This window comes from Sminthopsis crassicaudata, chromosome 4 (assembly GCF_048593235.1).
Source record: "Sminthopsis crassicaudata isolate SCR6 chromosome 4, ASM4859323v1, whole genome shotgun sequence".
Lineage (NCBI taxonomy): Eukaryota > Metazoa > Chordata > Mammalia > Dasyuromorphia > Dasyuridae > Sminthopsis > Sminthopsis crassicaudata.
Window position 1 is genome coordinate 245,321,104 of NC_133620.1, and position 23,272 is coordinate 245,344,375.

A 23,272-nucleotide genomic window follows, 5' to 3' on the forward strand; every position below is an offset into this window, starting at 1 on the left:
TAAAAGTTCTAGAGTGCCACTCAATTCTAAAAAAAAAAGTTCAAAATAATTATCAAGCATCTTTTGACCCAATAATTCATCCTCTGCCAGTGGGCAAACAAGTAGTCACTTCAAGGATGCTGCTTACACACAATAAAGGAGACACAAAAAAATCTTCTTTTTGAATTTTAATACTTTTCTCAATCTAGCTTCAGACTACATTTCCAGAATTATTACAAGTTACTTTTTACATGGCCTACCTTCTGGTCCAACTGAACTATTCACTGAATCCCAAATATTGAGTAACTTTATTCATATTGGGAATACTTTATATTTTCCTCTATTTCTTCATAAAATATCTAGCTTCCTTCAAAACTAAACAAGTTTATTCTCTTCTTTGAAACTATGTTTATTATTTTAAATTACGAAGCCTGGCTTGTGATTGTTTAGTGTCAGGTATTCTTTTTATTTACATTGTTTCATTTTGTATATTGTTATCTGTTCTCTGCTTAGTTCACTCTGCATCAGTTCATGAAAGTAAGTATTTTATGCTTCTATTTATCATATTAGTCAATTTTTAAAGAATATTTTTCATTTTATTCATCTAGCATATTTTAACCATTCCTCAATTGATGAGCATTAATAGATTTCCAGGTAATTTGCTACTTTAAAAAGTGCTGGGGGATATGGAAGTTTTCTTATCAGTGACTCTTTGGGGATTCTAATCCCACTAAGGGAACCTTTGGGTCATGGGGTATGAATATTTTAGTCACTTTATTTGCATAATTCCAAATTGCTTTCCAAAATGGTTGTGTTGATGCACTAGTGTTCCTATTTTCCTTTAATCCCCAACATTGATTATTCATCTATTAGTCATATTTGCCAACATGCTGAGTGTGAATGAAAGCTTAAGATTGCTTTAATATGCATTTCTCTTATAACTAGTGATCTGGATAATTCTTTAATATAAATACTAATAGTTCTTTCTCCATATCCTTTGACTATCTATTGAAGAATAACATTTAATTTTGTTTTTAATTATCTATATATTTTGAATACCGAACCCTCTTCTGAAAACTCTGATACAAAATTCTTCCTATTCGATAATTTACTTCTTAATTTAGATGTACTAATTTCATTTGTGGAAATAATATTCTATTTCATGTTATCAAAATTATTCAGTCTTTTGCTTCTCTCTTTTCTTTGGGTAGAAATACATCTCCTTTTCATAGCCGTGAAAGGAATATCTATTTTAAATTTATTTTGAAATGTGGCATAATATATTAGTTTAAAATCAGAACTCTTAGCAATACTACCAGATTGCTTTTCAGTTTCCCCAATAGTTTTTTATCAAATGGAAAGTCATTTCCTAAGAAATTTATGTTTTGGGGTATATTGAAAACTGAATTATTGAATTCTAGTGTTTCTAATTTTCTCTCATCTCATTTGTTACAATGATTTACTTCTGTTTCTTATCCATTAGCAATTGCTGGCTGTTGCACTTTATAATATAGTTTGAAGACTGGAAGAGCTACCTTTTTCAGTTATTTCTCTTGATATTGTGGATCATTTGTTTCTCCAAATGAATTTCATTATTTTATCAAATTCTTTAAAGGACCCCTTGATAGTTTGATTAGTGTATCCTTAATATTACAAATCGACCATCCTAGTCACATCCCACAATTAGTTTAGCCAGGCATCTCATTGGTTTCTAAGCCATTAGAATTGGAATTCATTTCTAAATAGTGCTAGCATAAATTTTTTAATATATGAATTGTATTTACATATCGGTGCCCTATATGAATACATGAATATGTAAATATTTACATTATAGATCATATATTTTTCTTCTTAATGATCTCTTTAGGAAATAAGAGTAGTAGTGGAAAGTATTTAATTCTCAAGTAGAATGAGCACATTTTGTTTAGTAACTCAGTCCTATAGTTTTCTGAGTCACTTCAGTAAAGCTCAACTTTTCCTCATCAGTAAAATGAGGATGTACTAGATAACCTCTAGGACCATTTGCAGTTCTCACATTAGGTAATTGTAAATTCACTCGCAGAAAGAGGACTGTTCTGAACATCAAGGAGCTAGCTGAAAGAATTGAGAGTAGTTCGTGTGATCACTTACTGGTAAAATGTTATTTTCATTTTTTATTATTTTCATTATTTATGTCATAGGGCAAATGAAAGAAAACTCATCATTGTAAAGTGATTGACATAACTGGATACTAGGGATACACACTTTTCTTCATTTTTGGAATGCCTGACGTTTTATAACAAAAATTTTCTGGGAATCCCAAGAATTGGCGGTTTTGGCTTTCCTCAGAATCTAAGGAAACTAGACCTTTTTTTTTCCCCATTAGAATCAGTTGGTTTGGGCTAACAGTCTCCTCATACAATCTAGAAGACAACCCCTCCCTCGCCCCCCCACTAGTAGTATCAATAGAAACTGACTGGGGGCGAACGCGGAGCAGGAGGGGTAGGAGGTGGGGTTATGACGTCACCAGCGTCAGAAGCTGCAGAGAACATCTCTACTTGTCCCGCTCCTTCCCCCGCTCCACCTCATCCTATCAGCCTCGTTGGGCTCGGTCGGCAGGGGACGCTCGTGGGCTGCGCTCCTTCGCAACCGGAGGCCCCGCCCCCTCTGCCCCTTTAACCTTTAGGCTGCGCCAGCGGCACGTCCCAGGCCACTGGTTTGTCTCTTCTCCCGGCGCCCTCGTACTCCCGGGATTCCCGGGCCGGAAGCGAAGATGGCGGCGGCGGCGGCTGGGAGCGGGTCAGCCTCCACGGAGCTGGTGATCGGCTGGTGGATCTTCGGGATGCTCTTACTGGTAGGAGGAGGAGGAGGCGCCGCCACTTGTCGTCGTCGTCGCTGCTGTTGCGACTGTGGAGAGAGGTGGAGTTGGCTCCAGAGCCGGCCCCTCTGGGCCGAAAATAAAGGCTCCTTGCCCCGGCCGGGAGCCGGGAGTGCGGGCCTCCACACGCTTAGACTTCGGCCCGACCTTCTCTTCCCTTCCCACAGTGTGGGAGTGGAGGGGACTGGGGTGTTTGCGGACTTCTTTCCTGCTCCTCCCTCTTCTCCTCCCGGTCGGGGCCAGGGCGGAGCCTGGGGTGGGAGTGGGAGCAGGAATCGGGGCTGTCACTGAGCGACGTAGGATGGCCTCCCCTCTGTGGAGAAACCAGCGCGGGGAACCAGGGTGGCATTCCCAGAGGGGGCAAGAGAATGTATTTGTGCTCGGCCTCAGGAGCCTGGGAACCTTCCGAGGGCCTTCTGCCCCCCTCCATCCCCATCCCCATCCCCTTAGCCATCCCACGCAACACCCCCTGCCCACGGTCTGAGCCCCGGAAGGCTGCTTCCCATTGTACGTTTCTCCTCTCGTGACGTAGGCAGCTGATTCGGACTTCCTGTGTCAGGCACCCGTCCTCTGTCCCAGGAGATAGTCTACTGAAACCTGCGGATTATCTTCTCAAAGTTGTGTTTTTAAGTGCATAAAATACACAGGATTACAAAGGAACAAACTGAAGCACAGCTATCGAGATTTTTGAAAGATTCACAAACTCCTAAACTCCTGAGAGCCTCTGATATAGGATCTTATAGTTAGAAATGGATACCCGAGGCTTCAGGAATTGACGTAGAAAACTTCAATTTAACGTTATATTGTGTTTTAAATTTTTTTTCCTCAAATAATTTTCAATTACATTTTAATCTGATTCATCTATACTCATCCCTACTCAGTAAAGCAAAGCACTTGATAGGTCCAGAGACTAGAGGTGAACTTTAGCTTAGCATAGTGCCTGGATTAATTGATTATTTCTCTGGGCTTGGGTTTTCCCATATGTAAAATTACATTCTTAGCCTGTAACTTTGTGGAATTCACTTAACTCATTTTGACTCAATCTCTAAAATGAAAGTGTAACTTCTTGTAACTTTTAAGTCTATCAGCTTTTAAATAAAAAAGCTAAGTGCTTCCTATATGCCAGACCCTGAATCAATGTCAATCATTGATAAAACCATTAAAAAAAAAAATCCTCAATTCTTAAGTATTGTTCATTCCATTGGACTATTCTATAGATCCTAGATTCTTAACCTTTTTTGTGTCATTGATCACTTGGGAAGTCTGGATAAAGCTATGGATCCTTTCTTAGAATGTTTTTGAATTTATAAAATAAAACAATTAAAAAGGAAACAAACCAACTATAGTGCACTTATCAAAATAGTAAAATACATTCATGGACTCCAGATTAAGAATTCCAGCACTGTGATACTAATGCATTTTCCTATGAAAAAAGAAAACCTTAGAGATCCTTACATACATTCTTTTCTATTTTCTCCTCATTCCCTTCCGCTTTGCTGTTGCTTTAGTTTCCTATTTTACTTTGTCCACTTTTGTCAGGATGTCTTCTGTTACAGGTAAAGAAGGGTGATTATTCTGTGCACCTCCCATGATGGGGTCTAGAATTTATGTGGTTTAATTCATCTAGTAAATAAAGTAAGTTCAGTACTTCCAAAGAAAATAATTTGACAGGTTGAAGTATGAGAAAATAGGCCATCATTGGCAAAGTCAGGTGATGTTAGGGTAGTATTATATATCAGTCTCAAATAGTAAGTTCTAGGCCTTTGGGGAAAAGAAAGAAATACATAATATGGTCTCTCTAGGAGTAGACATCTGGTAGAGAACACAAGATTTAATATAGAGCAAATCCGAGTAAGTCCTAGAAAGAGTCAATATTGGCATAATTGGATTTGAATTAGTATAGAGGTAGGACAGGAACAAAACTGGTGAAGTAATGGGATGTGTTGTGGGGTAGTAAGTAGATCTTCGAGATTTGAGTAGGCTATTGGTGAGTTTTGGTAAACAGGGTTGGAAAGATAAGGTGTAAATTAAGTAATGCATAACTAACCTTGGAAAGTCCCGAAGAATATTTTGAACTTGATGTGATATGTAAGTACAAAGGCATTTTAAACTGAAGGATAATGGTGTGAAGAAAATGGTGTTTTTTAGATTGATTCTTTTGACAGCAATAAAGTCATAATAGGTTGAAGTTGGGAGAAGCAGATATCAGGACATTGATATTAGAGATTTTAATCAATTTAGAATAATGTCATTTAGCACTAAATGCTTATAAATGCGGTACCAACAAATGGCCATCCTGTCTTTTCTTAGACATTCAGTGTTGGGGGGGTGAGCCCCTTATCTCCTGAGAAAGTCCATTATGCTTTGGGATATCTCTAAATGTTCTAGAATAAATCTGTTCCTCTGCAACTTTTATACTTACTACTTTTAGTTTTGCTCTTTGGGGTTAAAGAAGAACAAAACTAAACTTTTTTAGGCAACTAGGTGGCCTGGAATCAGGATGGCCAGAGTTCAGATATGACTTTAGTTACTCTATAACTTTGTGATCCTAGGCAAACCACTTAACCTCTGTTTGCCTTGTTTCCTCCATCTGTAAAATGGGAACAGTAATAGTACCTACCTCACGGGATTGTTGTAAAGATCAAATGTACTTAGCACAGTGCCTGTCACATAATAAGAACTATATAAACATGAGCTGGTCTGAAAATATTTTCTCTTTTTGCATCTTAAATATATCACCTCTCAGGAGGCAATAAAGATACTTTATCTTCATTCTATTGAAACTTTAAAAAAAAATTCTGATAAACAATATATCTTCCTTTTGTTGCAGGATTTATTTTATACTTTTATACAGCATTGACTTCACAAAATTTTATACCTTTGGTATTCATCATGAAATCACATTTTTATCACATTGGATATTAAGTGTATCTTTGATAAGCAATTCATTTTTTTCCCCTAATGGGGTTTAAACTTTGTGAGTTCCCAGTCCACTGAATCATGTTTACCTCCTTTTCTTTGATAAATGTCTTAACTTTTTTGCTAACTTGTGGCCTGGGCATGATTGAAGATCATGTTGTAATATTATATCTCTATTTAGGCCTTTTTATAATCCTTTGAATTTCATTAGTAGAAATTACCTTCTCCCTTCCCCCCATTTTTAGTACTTTGCTTTATATTTTTTAACCCAAGAAAAACGTGGGTTAGCCTGTCTGCTATTTTTTCCAACTTCAGGATACTTATGGTACATTGTGTTGTGAGGAATCAGTAACATTTCCTTCAGGTGCCATGTCCTAATGAAGGTCTCTGTTTTTCTGCAGATGAATTTAATGTTTTAAAGTAAAACTTTTTAGTTCTTGGGATTTTTAAAATTTGTTTTTGACTTCACTTATCTTCAGTTTTGATTCAGTTTGATCCCATTTCATTTTTTTATGAATAAAAATTTTCTTCATAAGTTTATAAATGTTTATTAAGCACTTACAGTGTACCATAAGTGATCAACAGAGTTTGATGATGCAAAGAAGTTGAGAAGAATGAAGACTAAGAAAAGACAATTGTATTTGACAATCAAAAAAAAAATCATTGGTAACTTTGGAGCAGTTTTCATGGAATGATGAAGTTGGAAATTGGATTGTAATGAGTTAAGAGATAAGAGAATGGAGAAACCAATTATAGACAGTCTTTTCAGGTGGTTTAGTTAACAAAGGGCAGAAGAGATATGTAATGGTGAGAAATAGGAGGATCAAATTATTTTTTTGAGTATTGGGGGAGTCATAGACATTTGTAGATGTAGAGAGGAAGGAGACAATAAACATATTAAAGAATTCTGTGGACCAACAGCTACCATAATACATCTCTTTTTTTTTTTTTTTTTTTTTTTTTTTTTGGGCTAAAGCAGTTGAGGTTAAGTGACTTCCCTAGGGTCACACAGCTAGGAAGTGTAAGTGTCTGAGGGCAGATTTGAATTCAAATCCTCCTGACTTCAGGGCTGGTGCTCTGTCCACTGCACCACCTAGCTGCCTCACCATGAGATCTCTTAACAGTTATGTAAATATGATCTTTAAGAGTTATAACTTTTTGCACATTTTCTTGGAATATCCATTCCAAAACCCACAATTAAGGATCAAGTAAACTACATAACATGAAATCTGTCATTCACTTTTAAAGAGATTTTTAATGAAGAGGGACCATTCTTTCTTCTCTACCATAGTAGAGGCTCAGAAATCAGCCTATTTTCTGAAGTACACCCATATAACCATAGCTGTCAAAGAATGAAACCATGATAAAATTATTTCTCGTCCTAAATAATTGATGCTTACAACAACTTTATGAGTTTAGGTAGGATTTGGGTATTGTTTCACTTTTCTACATAAAAAGTGAGGCTCAGACTTGTTACTTGTCCAAGATTATACAAAGAGTAAGTGACAATGCTGGGACTTGGGCTCAATGTTTTATTTTCTTTTCTTTTTCTAAAAATTTTTATTTTATTAAAAAAAAAAAACAAAAAAACAAAAAAATTGTCATGTGCTCAGCTTCTACATCAGGGAGGATTCAAAATATATAACAATAGATTACCAGTTCAAGAAAGGCTATATAATATAAGTAGAAGACATTATATTCATGAGTATCCATCTTTTTATTTCCTTGTAGATTCTTTTGTTTTCTGCTGTGTGTTTTTATTCTTTTTCCCCCCTTTCATTCCCTCACTTCCCCAAGCAGGCTATTGTTGAGCAAGGATATATTTATGTGTACACACACACACACACACACACACACACACACACACACTTTCTCTCTCTCTCTCTCTCTCTCTCTCTCTCTCTCTCTCTCTCTCTCTCTTTCTCTCTCACACACACACATACACACACACACACTTTCCTATTCCTTCTAGTTGTCTTTGCTTTAATTCTGATCCTTAATTTAACCTTGCTATTACTTAATCTCCCCCTACCCATGGATCCTTTGTCTTCTTCCCCATCCCTTTGCTTTCCCCTCTGCCCATCCTTCCACACTTCCTCCATTGTTTTCTAACTTAAACTAAAGCAAATGCTACTTTTATTACTAGCTTTCATCCTAATGCTGTTTTTTGGAAATAAATTAGCCAATTTCTGAATTAAAAAAAAATCCTCTCAAGACTAGGAAATGACTTGTTTAAAATGAATAGTTTAATTATCAAATGTTTATATTTATGGACAAGTGCTGACCCCTTTATTTGGTAGAATAAGATTACAGAGAATAAAGTAGAATACAGTAGAATAAAGTGTGATTGACCTTAGTTTATCTAGTAGGTCTTAAGACATATGAACATTAAAACTTAAATAATAGTGGGAGACAATCATAAAAGAGATCACAAGACAGTACATGATTAATTACTAAAAAGTAATATATAAGCAATAAATACTTTTGAGTTCACAGATAAGGTTACTGTGGGCTAAAGTGTTGTAAAAAAATAAGGTGCTATGTAAAAATGATACTCTAGACCTTTTGTAGAATATGGGAAGGTGGAGAAGCAGGGGAGCACAAAGAGGAAGAACAGTATGAGTTAACTCTTAGTGTAGATTAGCTTGGAATTTTAATGCAAATGACTAGCAGAAGATTTTGTACTCTGGAGTTTGGTTCTAAATTGCCCTTTCTAGCAATGTATGAAGAAGTGGAATTTGGAGTTTTTCTTATAGATGATAAGGAGCCATTTGATATATGGTTAGAGCAATGATGTGATCAGGATTGTGTTTTCAGAAGAGTATTGGGAGGGGTAGCTAGGTGGTGCAGTGGATAGAGCACATCCCTGTAGTCAGGAGGACCTCAGTTCAAATCTGACCTTATGGTCTAGGTGTACTTGATCTAAAGCTATATTATATAGCAGCAGTCACCAAAACCATTTGCTATTGGCTAAGAAATAGACCAGTTGATCAGTGTAACAGATTAGGTACAAAGGACAAAAAAGGGTACAACTATAGCAATCTAGTGTTTAACAAACCCAAAGATACCAACATTTGGGATAAAAATTCATTATTTGGAAAAAAAAACTGTTGGGAAAACTGGAAATTAGTATGGCAGAAATTAGATATGGATCCACACTTAACACCATATACCAAGATAAGATCAAAATGGGTCCATGATTTAGGCATAAAGAATGAGATCATAAATAGATTAGAGGAACAAAGGATAGTCTACCTCTCAGACCTTGGAGGAGGAAGAACTAGAGATCATTATTGATCACAAAATAGAAGATTTTTGATTACATCAAACTAAAAAGTTTCTGTACAAACAATACTAATGCAAACAAGATTAGAAGGGAAGTAACAAATTGGGAAAATATTTTTACAGTTAAAGGTTCTGATAAAAGTCTAATTTCCAAAATATATAGAGAACTGGCCCTAATTTATAAGAAATCAAGCCATTCTCCAATTGATAAATGGTCAAAGGATATGAACAGACAATTCTCAGATGATGAAATTGAAACTATATCCACTCATATGAATCACTCAGTTCAAATCTGACCTTATGGTCTAGGTGTACTTGATCTAAAGCTATATTATATAGCACTCACCAAAATCACTACTGATCAGAAATGAAAATTAAGACAACTCTGAGATACCACTACATACCTTTCAGATTGGCTAAGATGACAGGAATAAATAATGATGAATGTTGGAGGGGATGTGGGAAAACTGGGACACTAATATATTGTTGGTGGAGTTGTGAAAGAATCCGGCCATTCTGGAGAGCAATTTGGAGCTATGCCCAGAAAGTTATCAAACTGTGCATACCCTTTGATCCAGCAGTTCTACTATTGGGCTTATATCCCAAAGAAATACTAAAGAGGGGAAAGGGACCTGTATGTGCCAAAATGTTTGTGGCAGCTCTTTTTGTAGTGGCTAGAAACTGGAAGATGAATGGATGTCCATCAATTGGAGAATGGTTGGGGAAATTATGGTATATGAAGGTTATGGAATATTATTGCTCTGTAAGAAATGACCAGCAGGAGGAATACAGAGAGGCTTGGAGAGACTTATATCAACTGATGCTTTTTGTGAAATGAATAGAACCAGAAGATTGCTGTACACTTCAATGTTGTATGGAGATGTATTCTGATGGAAGTGGATATCTTCAACATAAAGAAGATCCAACTCATTTCCAGTTGATCAATGATGGACAGAAACAACTACACCCAGAGAAGGAACACTGGGAATTGAATGTAAACTGTTAGCACTACTGTCTATCTACCCAGGTTACTTATACCTTCAGAATCCAATACTTAATGTGCAACAAGAAAATTGGATTTACACACATATATTGTATCTAGATTATACTGTAACACATGTAAAATGTATGGGATTGTCTGTCATCTAGGGGAGAGAGTAAAGGGAGGGAAGGGAAAATTTGGAAAAAATGAATACAAGGGATAATGTTATAAAAAAAATAACTCATCCATATATACTGTCAAAAAAGATTATAATTATAAAATTAATTAAAAAAAACAACAACAAAGAAATAAATCTGACCTTAGACTTAATGCTTCCTAGCTGTGTGACCCTGGGCAAGTCACTTATTCCTTCCCAATTGCCTCAGGATGTGTGTGTGTGTGGGAAGAATATTAGGAGACTGAAGTGATAGTCAAAGCTTGAGATTATGAAGTTCCTAACTAGTGTTGTGGTAAATGATGAGTACCAAGGAAAGAGATAAGTGGAAAATATTGTGATAGAAGAATTGATACAACTTTATGGAAATGGGGCTTGGTTTTAATCTTAAAAAACTAAAGCAAGGTAGTGTAATAAAGGAGGAAAAATTTTATTTTTTTTGTTATAGTTCTTATATATATGGGGTTGTTGAGATTACTAGAATAAAGGTAGTTGAAGCCATGGAATAAAGACAGGTTTGTTTCTGGAAGGTGACTTTGTTAACCACTACAATTTTAGACTAATATGTTCTCATTAATGGCACATAACTGACTGACATAAAAATTTCATGGATCAAATAAAGATCTTAGATGTTTATTCTAACTTGGAGAGAGGTGGAGATAGAGTTTAGCCTTGAGGAGGAAAACTATGATGCATCTGCCTGGTAAGGTAAAGTTAATGGTTGTAAACAATTTAACTAGGAAGCTTGCAAGAAGAACTATGGTTTTGTTTTTGGGTTTTTTTTTTTTGTTGTTGTTTTTTTTTGTTGTTGTTGTTTTTTTTGTATTATTCCTTTGTAGAATTTTTAGAAACCTGAAGTTAGTATATTATGTCATACTCATGTTTCTAGTATGCTTCCTTCTGACAAATTACCTAAACCTATGTCCAAGTTTTATTAAGATTCGATGTTTAATTGCATGTAGTTATCTGTAATTTGCAGCTGTACTTTTAACTTGTCTCTGTGAGCAGTTGAGTCAAGTAGTATTTGGTTTCTGATATCAGTATCTGATATTCCACTAGCAAATATCTTTCTATGATAGAGCAACAATTAATTAGGACTCTTAGATTAGCGATATAAGGGAAGAATATTTTTCAACTAGCTATGACAGTATTGTGTGAATCTATTAGGTATTGAATTGTGTTCTTATGGCAGGTTTTAGTGTTCTTTAAACTCCTTTTTAAGCATTGTGATTAGACTTGTGCTACATTTTTGAAATAAGTTGAGGAATTTTTTCACTGATCTCAAAGTGCATTTGACTTAAAACTCATGGCAAATTCCTGTTACTTGTTGGGTACATGGAGTGGTGTTTTTCTCAAACTTTGGGAGCCTGTTCATTATAGTAATACTGCTTTTTTCTTCTTTTAAAATTTTAGGCAATTTTGGCATTCTGTTGGGTGTATGTTCGGAAATATCAAAGTCAACGAGAAAGTGAAGTTGTCTCCACCATAACAGCAATTTTTTCTCTGGCAATCGCACTCATCACATCAGCACTTCTACCTGTGGATATTTTTTTGGTTTCTTATATGAAAAATCAAAATGGTACATTTAAGGTAATATACCACATGCCAGTTTCACTCCCCCCCGCCCCCAAACAAAATGCTTAGAAAAATTTAAGTGGGCTAAAATTTTTTTAGTAACTTATTTAAATTTGTAGTTTTGGTTTCTGTTTTGGAATGTTGTAGGCAGCTAAAATCCAGACATCATATTTCATTTAATTAATTTCCAGGAACTTTTATTACTGCTTTCTAATTCCAAATGATATATTTTTTCATCTGAAAATATTTTAAGTATTTCTATTAAACTATTGTTAAGTTATAAGTTATGAAACTTGTAAAATTGAAGGAGTTAATTCTTTTATGGTGAATGTTGATTTGGAAGTACTTTTGACTGGTTGATCTGTTTGTTAGAGGATAAAGTGTTTCAAACTCTATGCTGGAAACCTTTTTGAAGCATCATGGTATTAGGAAAAAGCTCTGGACTGGTAGTTAAGAAATCCAGCCATTACTTAGTTGTGTGACATGGAAAAGTTACTTCATCTTTGTACCTTAATATATATAAAATGAGGAAACTAAACCAGATGATTTCCGAGATTCTTTAATCCTATTGTAAGCATTTCAGAAATACAGAAATCAGGATTGACTTTTCAAGATCTTAGGATGGATTTGAGATTGATGATTTGAGATTATTTTGTTTTCCTAGAATTCAAAAAACTGATTTAAGAATATATATTGTTATGATTAGTGATTATTAGTGATGTCATTTCATACACCTAGATGACATAGTGGATAAGAGCACTGGGCTTGGAATCAATAATACCAGAATTCAAATTTAGCTTTAGACATATATTAGCTGTGTGACCTTGAGCAAGTACCTTAACCCCTGTTTGACTCAGTTTCTTCTCTGTAAAGTAAACTAAAACAAAAGTAAAAGTTCCAGTAAAAAAGAATGAATTCTAAATTTGAGGTAATTTTCGAAAAGCAACAATTTAGATAATAGTAGCAATAGCTATTGCTATGAGTACTTACCTCTCAGGTTGTCATGAGGATTAGATGAGAAAATTGTAAAGCACTTAGCACAATGCCTGGCACTTTGTATTTTATAAAAGTTATTATATCAATTGTTACTTTTAATTAGCTCAAATGTACTTTTTGATCTTTTTGACTGGAACTTTCACTTCTGTTTTAGGTTACTTGTGATGCAGTATTTTTAGTGGTTTCATTAGTTGTGTTCTGATCCCAATTACTTAACAAGAATAGAAAATATGTCTTTCCTGTTCATTCTTTAAATATTTTAATCCTGGGACTAAAGGAAAACTATGGTGCACCTGCCTGGTAAGGTAAAGTTAATGATTGTAAGCAATTTAACAAGGAAGCTTGCAACAGAAGAACTATGGTTTTTTTTTTTTGGGGTTTTTTTTTTTTGGGGGGGGGTTTGGTCCTTAATGTGCAGTGTTAAAGCATGTAGTAATGCTTCTTTTTTTTAACATCATTTCCACTTCTCTGGTATCAGTATGTATTGTTAAATCATTTGACACTGCTAAGGACTTTGGTGACAAGCACTTTATTTTTTAAAAATGACTTATTGTTATATGTAATAGTCCTTTCTGAGAAATAGTTCTATTATTTTAGGATCAAGTTATAAATAAGCTTAAAAACTAGTGAGAATGTTTAATTCCTTGTAAACTTTGTATATTTCTAGGATAGAAAGATTTGGCAGCTTCAGAGTGTTAAAAATTTTCTTCCTATTTTTAAGTAGGATAGTGAATATACAGACTTCTAGAATATACAGTGTATTCAGTTTCTAATTTTTTTTTTCCTCACTCTGGATTGCATGTAAAAGATTTTGCAGTGTTTAGATAAGTGATCTGAATATTGAGCTTTTATAAGCAGCTTAATTTTTTTTTTTTTTTTTTTTTTTTTTTAGTATATAGCTACAGATATAGCATTACTACTTATTGGTTTAGGAGTAGAATCATGCTTTATCAATTCTAACTTGATTCCAAAGGTGATTGACTGCCAAGTTGCTGTGTTCATGATGTTAATATTTTTGGCACACCCCACCAGAAATAATCCAAGTATACTTTATACTTCTTTCTTGAGTGTTTAATAATTTATGACCATTATATCTTGAAAAGACGCCCACAGTGTCATTTGGTATGAGTATATGCCTAGGGTTTCTTTAGATTTTCCACCTGCTCTTTGTATGTGTCAGCCTTTCAATGTAGGCTTATTCTTTTTTAGAAAACATTATGAGTGACTATTGATAGCCAGTACTATTATTAAATAGTCTCAATTTCTTCTGAATCTTTCCAGAGGATGCTATAGATCCCCACAAGCCCCAATTTAGCTTTTCCAGACTGTAACTAGCAGTAAGATGTTTGCTATTCTATCCTTATTTTTCTTTCTTTGCAATTCAGATAGTTTATTTAATTCCTAAAGTCCTAAAATAGCTCCTATATCCACAGTTGTTAAACCCTGGCTTAAGTCTTTTTCAGGATTTATGATCTGACAAATTTTTTTCACTCTGAATTTTCTAAAAAAATATTTTCATCAAGTTAACTTAGCCAATTTGCTTAGTTAAAGCAAGTAAACATACTTGCTTAGTACCTATTTTCTTATATTGAGTACCATCATAGGTTGTTGAGTGATGGATGTCAGCAGGCCTATCAGTATATAACTTTTTTTTTTTTTTTCCCTTGAGGCTGGGGTTAAGTGACTTGCCCAGGGTCACCCAGCTAGGCAGTGTTAAGTGTCTGAGACCAGATTTGAACTGGGGTCCTCCTAACTTTAGGGCTGGTGCTCTATCCACTGTGCCATCTAGCTGCCCCCCCATATGTATCTTAAAAAAAACTTTGCAGAACAACATAAGTAAAATATGTCATCAAGGAAATGTGTGATCTGAAAATAAGATGTGATGGTTATAAGCTGAGAGATGATAGTAGATTATCTGAATGCTCCATGATGTCAGGAGATAAGGAATAATAAGATCTTCACTATAGTGAGTGTTCCTTCTTTGGCAAGCATAGGGGAGGACAAGAATTGCACAAGTTGATAAATTATGAGCTATGTTAGAGGAAATATGAAAATCATTAAAATTATAGGACCATTTTTTCATGCTTCAAAATATAAGGTTGAAACAGACCTTAGAAATCATTTTGTTCTCTCCCTTAAATAGAGATTAAATGACATGCCCAGAGTCATATAGACACAAAGTAATGGAGCTAGAGTTTAAATTCATAGTTTCAATGACAAACCCAGTGCTTTTTCCTACTATAACTTACTGCCTTGCTCTAGGAAGAATTTTTTCTATATCTTTCTCTTAGAGGTATTGTTATTAAATTCTCCTCAGCTATATATTTAAATAAACAAAAGAAATTTTAGCAAAGAAAAAATTAGCTTTGCTGAGAATGTGAGCAACAGCTGTGAAATGAACCACAACAGAGTAAAACCGAGCAGGTAGTAATAAATTTTAATGTAGCCTAGTCTTGTCACATAAGTTGGATCTATAAGTAGATCTTGAACACTTCCTCTCATGATTCATTCTCCAAATTTATAGTGTTTGTTTTAAAATATTCTGAAAAGGAATATGGACTTGCTTTATGAGATTTAATTTTGTGAGTGATGCTACAGTTCCTGGCAACCCTTTCATGTAAAGGGTAGAGGGTGGTATACCAAGATATTCTGCTGATAATCTGGCATAGGTTGTCCTCACTACTCTTCATGTTCTGTTGGCCTTTGGGTTATATTCCTTGGCTGCTTCTACCTTCACTTAAAGGATAGAGATATTGAGAAAGAGAATGTGTGTATCTTTTGGTGGCTGGTACAGTTTATCTCCAGAAGTTTATATAAATTCTCTTTCCTGCATTTATGGTATGACATTTTAAAGGATTTATTGTTTTCTGTTTTAAGCTCTCAGCTAAAATAATAGATCCTTTCTGCAACTAAATTAAGAAATTTAGGCAGCAATATATGTCTAGAGCAACATGGATAAATACTAATCAGTTTTAAATATTAATAAGGGATAGAGACTGGACTTATGATTTCATTAATATAAGAAGCTACTGGAAAAACACATATTCCCTCTGCCAAAGCAAATTCTGTATAGCCTTTTGTCTTAGATAGCTATCCAGAATATTGAAAAATTAGATTAATTGACTTTCCTGCAGTCACATAGACAATATGCGTTATAGACTAGACTTAAATTTAGATCTCTTTGGCTCCAAGGTGAACTCTATTGACACTATTATACTACCTCCCATGAAAAATTAAGCAGTTAAATTTAAAAGCCTTTTTCATGATTTCTGTTAAATAAACAAATCTCTTATTTTAGATCACATATCAGAGGAGAATAAAACATCTTAAGTAAAACTTTGAGAAGTCAAAAACAGCTTAATATTTTGGTAGCTTAAAAATTCAATGTCTAAAAAACCCCACACAGCTAACTTTCTTCTCATCTTTTTCTTCATAATCTATTGCTTGTCTTTCTTTAGTTTTAAGAACTTTAGAATTTGCTACTCTGTTATCACCACCTGATCCCTTCCCATCTTTACTTCTTTTCTTTGTCCCTTTCCCTCAGAATTCTCTCTCCAACTTTTTGCTTTCTGTTCTATTTTCTGCCAATTCTTGAACCTTTCACATAATTCTTTGGGCACTGAAGATCTCTGCTTGATGCCAGATTTCATTGGATTTTACTTTGGAAACTAGTGATTTATAAATCATATCAAAGGCTTAACATTCTTTCATATGTAAGGGGAAAAAAAGGCTATTTCATGAGCTAAGGTTTTTTGACAGTAAATACATCAAACACCTTGGAGGAAAAACTGTATAAATTCCAAATAATCTAATCATGCTTGAGAGATGTTGTGTATGTTGTACATAGTTGTGCTTTTAAAATAGTAACAGTTTATGTCATGAGATTTGGGTAAATTGCAAGGAGACTCAACAAATTTTCTTCAGATCCTAGGAGCTCGCCCCTAAATTTAAAAGCCAAATGAATTTAGCAACCAAACCACAATAAAACTTTCACATTGTGACCTTAAAAAAAAAAAAAAAACAAACCTACACCTGAGAAAGTGGGCATAGAAGCATGGGAATTCAATCCCAAGTTGCAATCCAATCCAAAACCTAATTTAACAACAACAAAAAAAAAATGGAGGGTTTTTCTTTTCCTCATTGGGGTAAATTCTCTTATTCCCAAACTTTAATAAGAGGAAGAGACTGGGAGGACCCTTAATTAAAAAAAAAAAAAATAGTAGGCCTTGGAGGTTTTGCCCAAATTTTGCCCTTGAATAAAATAGTTTTGTGGGTTTTTTCTGTGGAGGAGTACATTGTGATTGGAGAGAGAATGCATCAGCACACATAAAAACTGCTTTTGGAACCAAGTAGATTCACTTAGAAAAGCTGGTCAGATCATAGCATCTGCTTTCCTTGCTTTTGGCAGTAGAAGATACAGGAGAAAAAGCCAAGTAGTCCCACCTGGTTTGTACCACTGATCAATGGAGACATTTTCTGTTTCTAGGAGAAAACACTAACCAATATGATTCTTTGAATGTTCAATAATAATTCTACCATATCAGATTTAATATAATTTTTTTTCCTTACATTTTATCATAAAACTATTGCTATCTCAAGTGTTAGGTACCAATGATGGAATTTTGAGCCATTTTTGGTGGCCTAACGCCAAGATTTTGTATATGCCTACACTATTGTTTTTGTATTTGTTTTTTAAATGTGTGAACAAAACACTTAAACTTAAGTGTGTCATATTTTCTGATCTTTTAAGGTCAGATCCTTTCCTATTTTCAAATTTAATACTGATATTTAGTTTATCTTAAATAATAAAAAAAATATAGGTGGTAATAAAACAGTCTCTGGCAAGGTAAAAATTGTATCCCCTGAAATATGGTGGTTTAAAAAGGGGGGTTAAAAAAGCCCATTTTTGTTCTGTCACTAACTTTGGATGAGGGATAAAAGAGTGGATACATGTATAATCTTCATTCTCCCTTGTTTTATAAGAAATCCTTAGATTAAGAAAGGATTAGTGTACTGATTTAGGAGAAAATCTGATTTTTCATTCTACTTTTCCTTTTGAGGTTTTTTTAGGTAATAGATATTTTGGAGAGTTTACTTTTTAGTAATCCTGATAGGCAATTCCTAAAATATTTAAAAAACATTGAATTATCAGTGCAATTGTTTTAAAACCAATATAAAGGATATTTTTTTTAATGTAAAGAAGAGAAGTAATAATAGAACTAATACTAGAGTAATAATAGAACTAATTTGAAGCAATAATTGGATTTTTAGTGTAAGCATGACTTTGAGCAGATATTTTATTTCTTCGAGCTTAGTGCACTGTGAGAACCATATTTGCTGAATACCTCACAGGGTTATTGTGAGGATTAGGTAATATGCTTATCTGATAAGGAAAGTCCTTTGAAAATTTTAGCAGGTATATTTAAGATAATTTAAAAAAAATTAATGCCATAACATTTTAAATAAGTTGAAATTTCTGATTTGCTCTCAAATATTTAATAAGTCTCAGTGTGAGAAATTTTAAAAGTTTGTTACATAGGTTTTTATATTTTTTGAAAATTCCTTAGTTGCCATTCCCCACATCTTTTTGATTATAGTGTTTCTTTCTCTTTACAGGAACATACAAATTTTTGGATAAATTAGAATGACACTTAACTGATATGCAAGCTCCATAATGTCTCCTTATTGATTGATATGATATTAATGAAGTTTTAGATCAAGTGTGAGGGTTATACTTTTCTTGAAAGATGTTATTTTCTGTAGCAGAAAGAGCCCTGCTCTGGGAATTGGGAGATGAGGATCTTATTTCAATTCTTTTTAACCTTGTGCAAGTAGTAATTTAGCCTTTCTGGATTTTGTTTTCTAACTTGTACAATGAGAATTAGATTATGCCTATGGTTCTTTTCAGCATTGGTGGTATTCTTCAGTATCCAAGCTGAAAAAAACATATATTTGAATTAATCATATTTTTAAAAGTTGAAAGTATAAAAGAAGAATGTGGATAATGAAAGACTTGAAAGGAATTCAGAATAACAGTTTTTTTCTTCTAGGTTCATTTCCCCACTCCCTCCCCCCCTTAATGTATGTAATATTACACTAAAAACAGTTTCAGTTTGTAAATATTTATGGTAAGTTATTCAGTTATCCACAAAACATAATCTTAAGTTTTGTTATACAAATGAATATTGCCTAACAAAACATTTCTGCTATTTTCTTTTCTTCATTAGGATTGGGCTAACAATAATGTTAGTAAACAAATTGAGGACACTGTATTATATGGATATTATAGTAAGTACTGTTTTGTATTTTATTTACTATTTTTACTGTTGTGGTATTGTGTATAAGAAAGTTCACAAGTTTTTTTACTTTTGAACCTTCTAATAACTGTATTTTGTAAAAATCTAAGGCAGCATTATGTATGAAGTTACTGTTTCCATGTCTTATGCTACAGAAAAAGAAATAATTAAAATCTATCATATTAAGCTTTTAACTTCCTTTAAAAATTCATTTTTAATAATTCTTTGTCATTCTCCCTTGGATTTCTTTTCTTTCTTTTATAAGATACCTAAACTTCAATTTCTGAGTTACTCTTGGTTTTCTAAGTCTATGAAAAGTTGGCCACATAAGTTTCCCTATAGTAGAAGCTTTACTATAAAACCTATGTTGTCTTTTTTTTTCCTATTGCTTATCTTTTTTAATAAAAACTTTTTACTTTTCAAAATATATGCAAAAACAATTTTCAACATTCACTCTTATAAAACATTGTGTTCCAAATTCCCCCCCCCCCTTCTCCCAGACTGCAAGAAATTTAATTTAAACATGTTCTGTTCTTGAAAACATTTCCACTGCTGTGTAAGAAAAATCTGATCAAAAGGGGGGAAAAACCCCAAATAAGCAGCAATAATAATAAGTTATCTTCTTATAAGTTCAACTCATATAAAAATGCTGTAACAAAAAAATGAAATGGGAAAATCTTTCATTGTCTGCCCCTTGCTATTTTATGAGGCTTTGTATAGGGTATTCTTTTCATATTCTCTTATACCAAGTAATAGGAAAAGTATTTGGTTGCAAACAAGGTACAAGAGAATTTTCAGATGTGGGAAGATCAGAAAAATGAAGTAGCAAAATTTGGTGATCAAAAGTTTGAATAATCAAATCTGTTCTTAAAAGAAAAATGGTCTGTGTGACCCTGAGCAAGTCACTTAAGCCCAATTGCCGCCTCAGAAAAAAAGAAAAATGGCAAAGTTGGATATGCAAAGATTTTAGAAAAACTAAAGGAGACAGATAATATCTTTGGTTTACCTTATTTTTTTTAGTCCAGATGACAAGGTAAACTATCCAATTTCAGATGTATAATATTTAGCAAAAGAGATAAATGAAAGTAGATTTTCAAAGTCTCAGGAGTGGTTTTGTATAATTGAGAATGACAATACCTTAAAATGTTATGATTGTGAAATGAATCATCATCCGTAAGGTCACTTTTAAATTTTGTTCCTTGGATAAAAAATTTTTTGGGGGTATATTTTATTTGTATGAAAGAAAGTTTCCTACCTTTGCTTTCTGGAGATAAGAAATGGCCTTTTATATCAGTCAGTTTAGTACATGGGAGGAGGCTAATGTGACTTTTGTTGCTTTTGACTCATGGATATTTATGTTTTCTAATAGCTTTCAAATTTTTCATGGTTTTCTTATTTAAGAGTAAACATAAAATCAGACTTTTAAAGGAAAAATTGTGTTGGTTTTTGATAGTAAAATATTTCAGTTTTGAGACAGAATAAGAAACAGCTGTATGCATTGAGTGTATATACAACTAGATACCCTTAAAAAAGAAACTGATATTGGATGTTTTTTTTCCCCTTCCCTGCTTCTTTTCAAATGTTATTCTCATTGTTTTTTGTAATGTTCTGGCTAGCTCTCCTCTGAATGGGCCTTGGTTTCAGCAAAATAATCACCACAAGAATAGTCAGGAATAAAGTCCAAAGTCTTTATTTAAATCTCCTTTATAGTCTGTCTCCTTCACCTGGAGCCAGGCTAGCTTTTTGGGGGACCTTCAAATGGACCTTGGTCTTAGAGAGCCACCAGGATGGTAGCAGAGGGAATGTCTCTCTTCTAATCCTTGTTTGCTCTTATATACCTTATTGTAATTGCATTATATCACCTTGCTAAGTTCTAAGTATGTATGTAAACTAGATAACCATTGTTTCATCAATTCCTCTGATTTAATACCTTGTTTCAAGTATACTTCTCCACAGTTCTGGCTCTCTATAGTTTTTGTTGCTGTAAAAACTTGAGTTAAGTCTATCCAGTGTACTTGGGGTCTTTCTTAGTTCTCCTGACATTGCATGGATACCGGTGGAAGATATTGGGTGATCAAGTGGTATCTTTTGCTTTTGTCAATGTAGTCTATCCACCTTTTCTGCTTTCATTTAGATTCATAGGTTACAGTCAAAAATTATCTTAGAGGGGGTAGGTAAGTGGCGCAATGTGTAGAATACCATCCCTGGAGTCAAGAGAATCTGAATTCAAAAGTGGTTTCTTACACTAAAGAGCTGGATGACCTCCGGCAAGCCACTTAACCCTGATTGCTTCTAAAAGATTTTTACCTCAGAAATTATTTGACAGTCTCAAACACTGAAATAAAGAAACTTATGTCTAAGAAAGATATATTATTTGCTCAAGGCCACACTACTGAGAAGCAGTTGGTAGAACCAGCATTCAGACCAGATCTTCTGACCCCAATCCAAAGCTCTTTCTATTATACCAAATTGCTTTTCTTTTATTTAAGCTGATATTATTAGGGTAGGTACTTTTTCTTTTTTTAATTTTTAGTTTATTATTTTTTAATTATAGTTTTTTATTTTCAAAACATATGCATGAATAGTTTTCAACATTCACCCTTACAAATAGGTACCCTTTCTTAAGGTGCAGATATGAACCTGCCCATGCTTTTTCTCATCCTATATAACTCTGGACCATGTATGGACTGTGATATTCTATGACTTAGAGCCTTGAATTATTGCTAAGAGAGTATCAATATAAAATGATGGATCTTTGTTTTACATAGAAGCTTAGGGTCATTAAAATGAATGTAGTTTTTCAAATCAGTTCAGTTTTTTCTTCTATTCCATTCTGGGCTTACCTCACTGTTGATTTGTAACATTTGTCTAAAATATATATAAGATCTCCTGGAAGTATTAGTATATTTTAAGCTTTAATAGCTTTTTAAAAAAATAGTTTAGAGTTGTACCAACATCCTGTATATGTCAGAGGTTCCTTCAGCTGCATATCAAATTTGGACAAAAAGCATTCTTTATTGACTTTTTTCCCATTGTGGATAGTAAAGCCAAATTCTTAAGTGCTCATGAAACTCATTTAGGAACCAGTATTAACTATTTGGGGATTTGATGCAATTAGCATAATGTCTTCCACAAATAGGAACATCTAGATGACTTCACCTTGTCTAGGCAAAAGTAGTCTTTCATTTGAACTTTTCTTCTATGGTCATGGCAAACATACAATTCCCTGTTTTGTTTTGTTTTGTTTTGTGTTTTTTTTGTTTTTGTTTTTGTTTTTTTCCTTGACTGATTTAATATATCATGAGGCCTATTCTCTTTATCTTTAGCAAAATTTTATGTGACTAACATGGAAGAGAACCTCTAGGTGGCCTTTTTAACTCCACCAAATCAAGGACTTTTTCCACAGTCAAAAAATAATAATCTAAGAGTTGTCCAATATTTTAAATTCCTTTCAATCACTTGTTTTAAAGAAAAAGATGGCCTGCTATAGGATATAGGTAGTATTAGTGTGAATGTACTTGAAAATTGATAAGAATTGAGGATTTGATTCAGGTAACAAACATTGCCACATGTGGCCCACAGTACTTATGAATCAGTTTAAAATATACTTGAGAAATATCTAGATAATGTTAATTTGAACTTTTCTAATATGCAGCCTATAGATATCCTTTAATGTCCCCTTCCTCTCCTGGTTATTTGAGTCTGAAACTACTGATTTGGCTGGATATCAGAAGTGAGGAAGAATAAAGACTCACAAATGACTGGAAATTTTGAGTGTAGTCAATCTTTGATATCAGGAGTGGGTGTCATTTTAGTCAAGATCAGGAATTTGTTTTTAAATATTTGTTTTTAGGTGTTAAGACTTCCAGGTGGCAGACTGTCCAAGTAGGAATGTCTGGTTAATTATTGAGAGTATGCTTATAAAACATGAGCTTGAGTATTTTCTTCATTAGAAATCAAAGTAGTATGAAAAAATTTTCCCCAACATTTTATCAACTAACATTCCCCCCATATATTTTAATTATGAAAATTAACAGCATAATATTTACAAAGAGACACTGTACAATCCTGAAGCATAATTGGAATCATCAAAACAGATTTATGTTTGTATACACGTTTGCCGCTTTCCTCCGATTGTAGCTTTTACTAGCTGTCTCTCCTGTCTAAAGCATTGTGCCCTTAAACTCTACATTTTAGTTTCTTTGGCT

The 23,272-nt window shown here is 33.8% G+C and overlaps 1 protein-coding gene across 2 annotated transcripts in view; it reads left to right on the forward strand.

Annotated features, from left to right (window-relative positions):
- Nucleotides 1-2,489: 2,489 nt before the first annotated feature.
- LMBRD1 (LMBR1 domain containing 1) overlaps nucleotides 2,490-23,272 on the forward strand; it is a 275,804-nt gene continuing 255,021 nt past the window's right edge. For both annotated transcript variants that reach the window (XM_074310578.1, XM_074310577.1), the window contains exons 1-3: nucleotides 2,490-2,812; nucleotides 11,611-11,787; nucleotides 18,996-19,056. In XM_074310578.1, coding sequence (XP_074166679.1) covers nucleotides 2,732-2,812; nucleotides 11,611-11,787; nucleotides 18,996-19,056 — 319 coding nt within the window. In that variant the 5' untranslated portion in view covers nucleotides 2,490-2,731. The remainder of the gene's footprint in view (nucleotides 2,813-11,610; nucleotides 11,788-18,995; nucleotides 19,057-23,272) is intronic.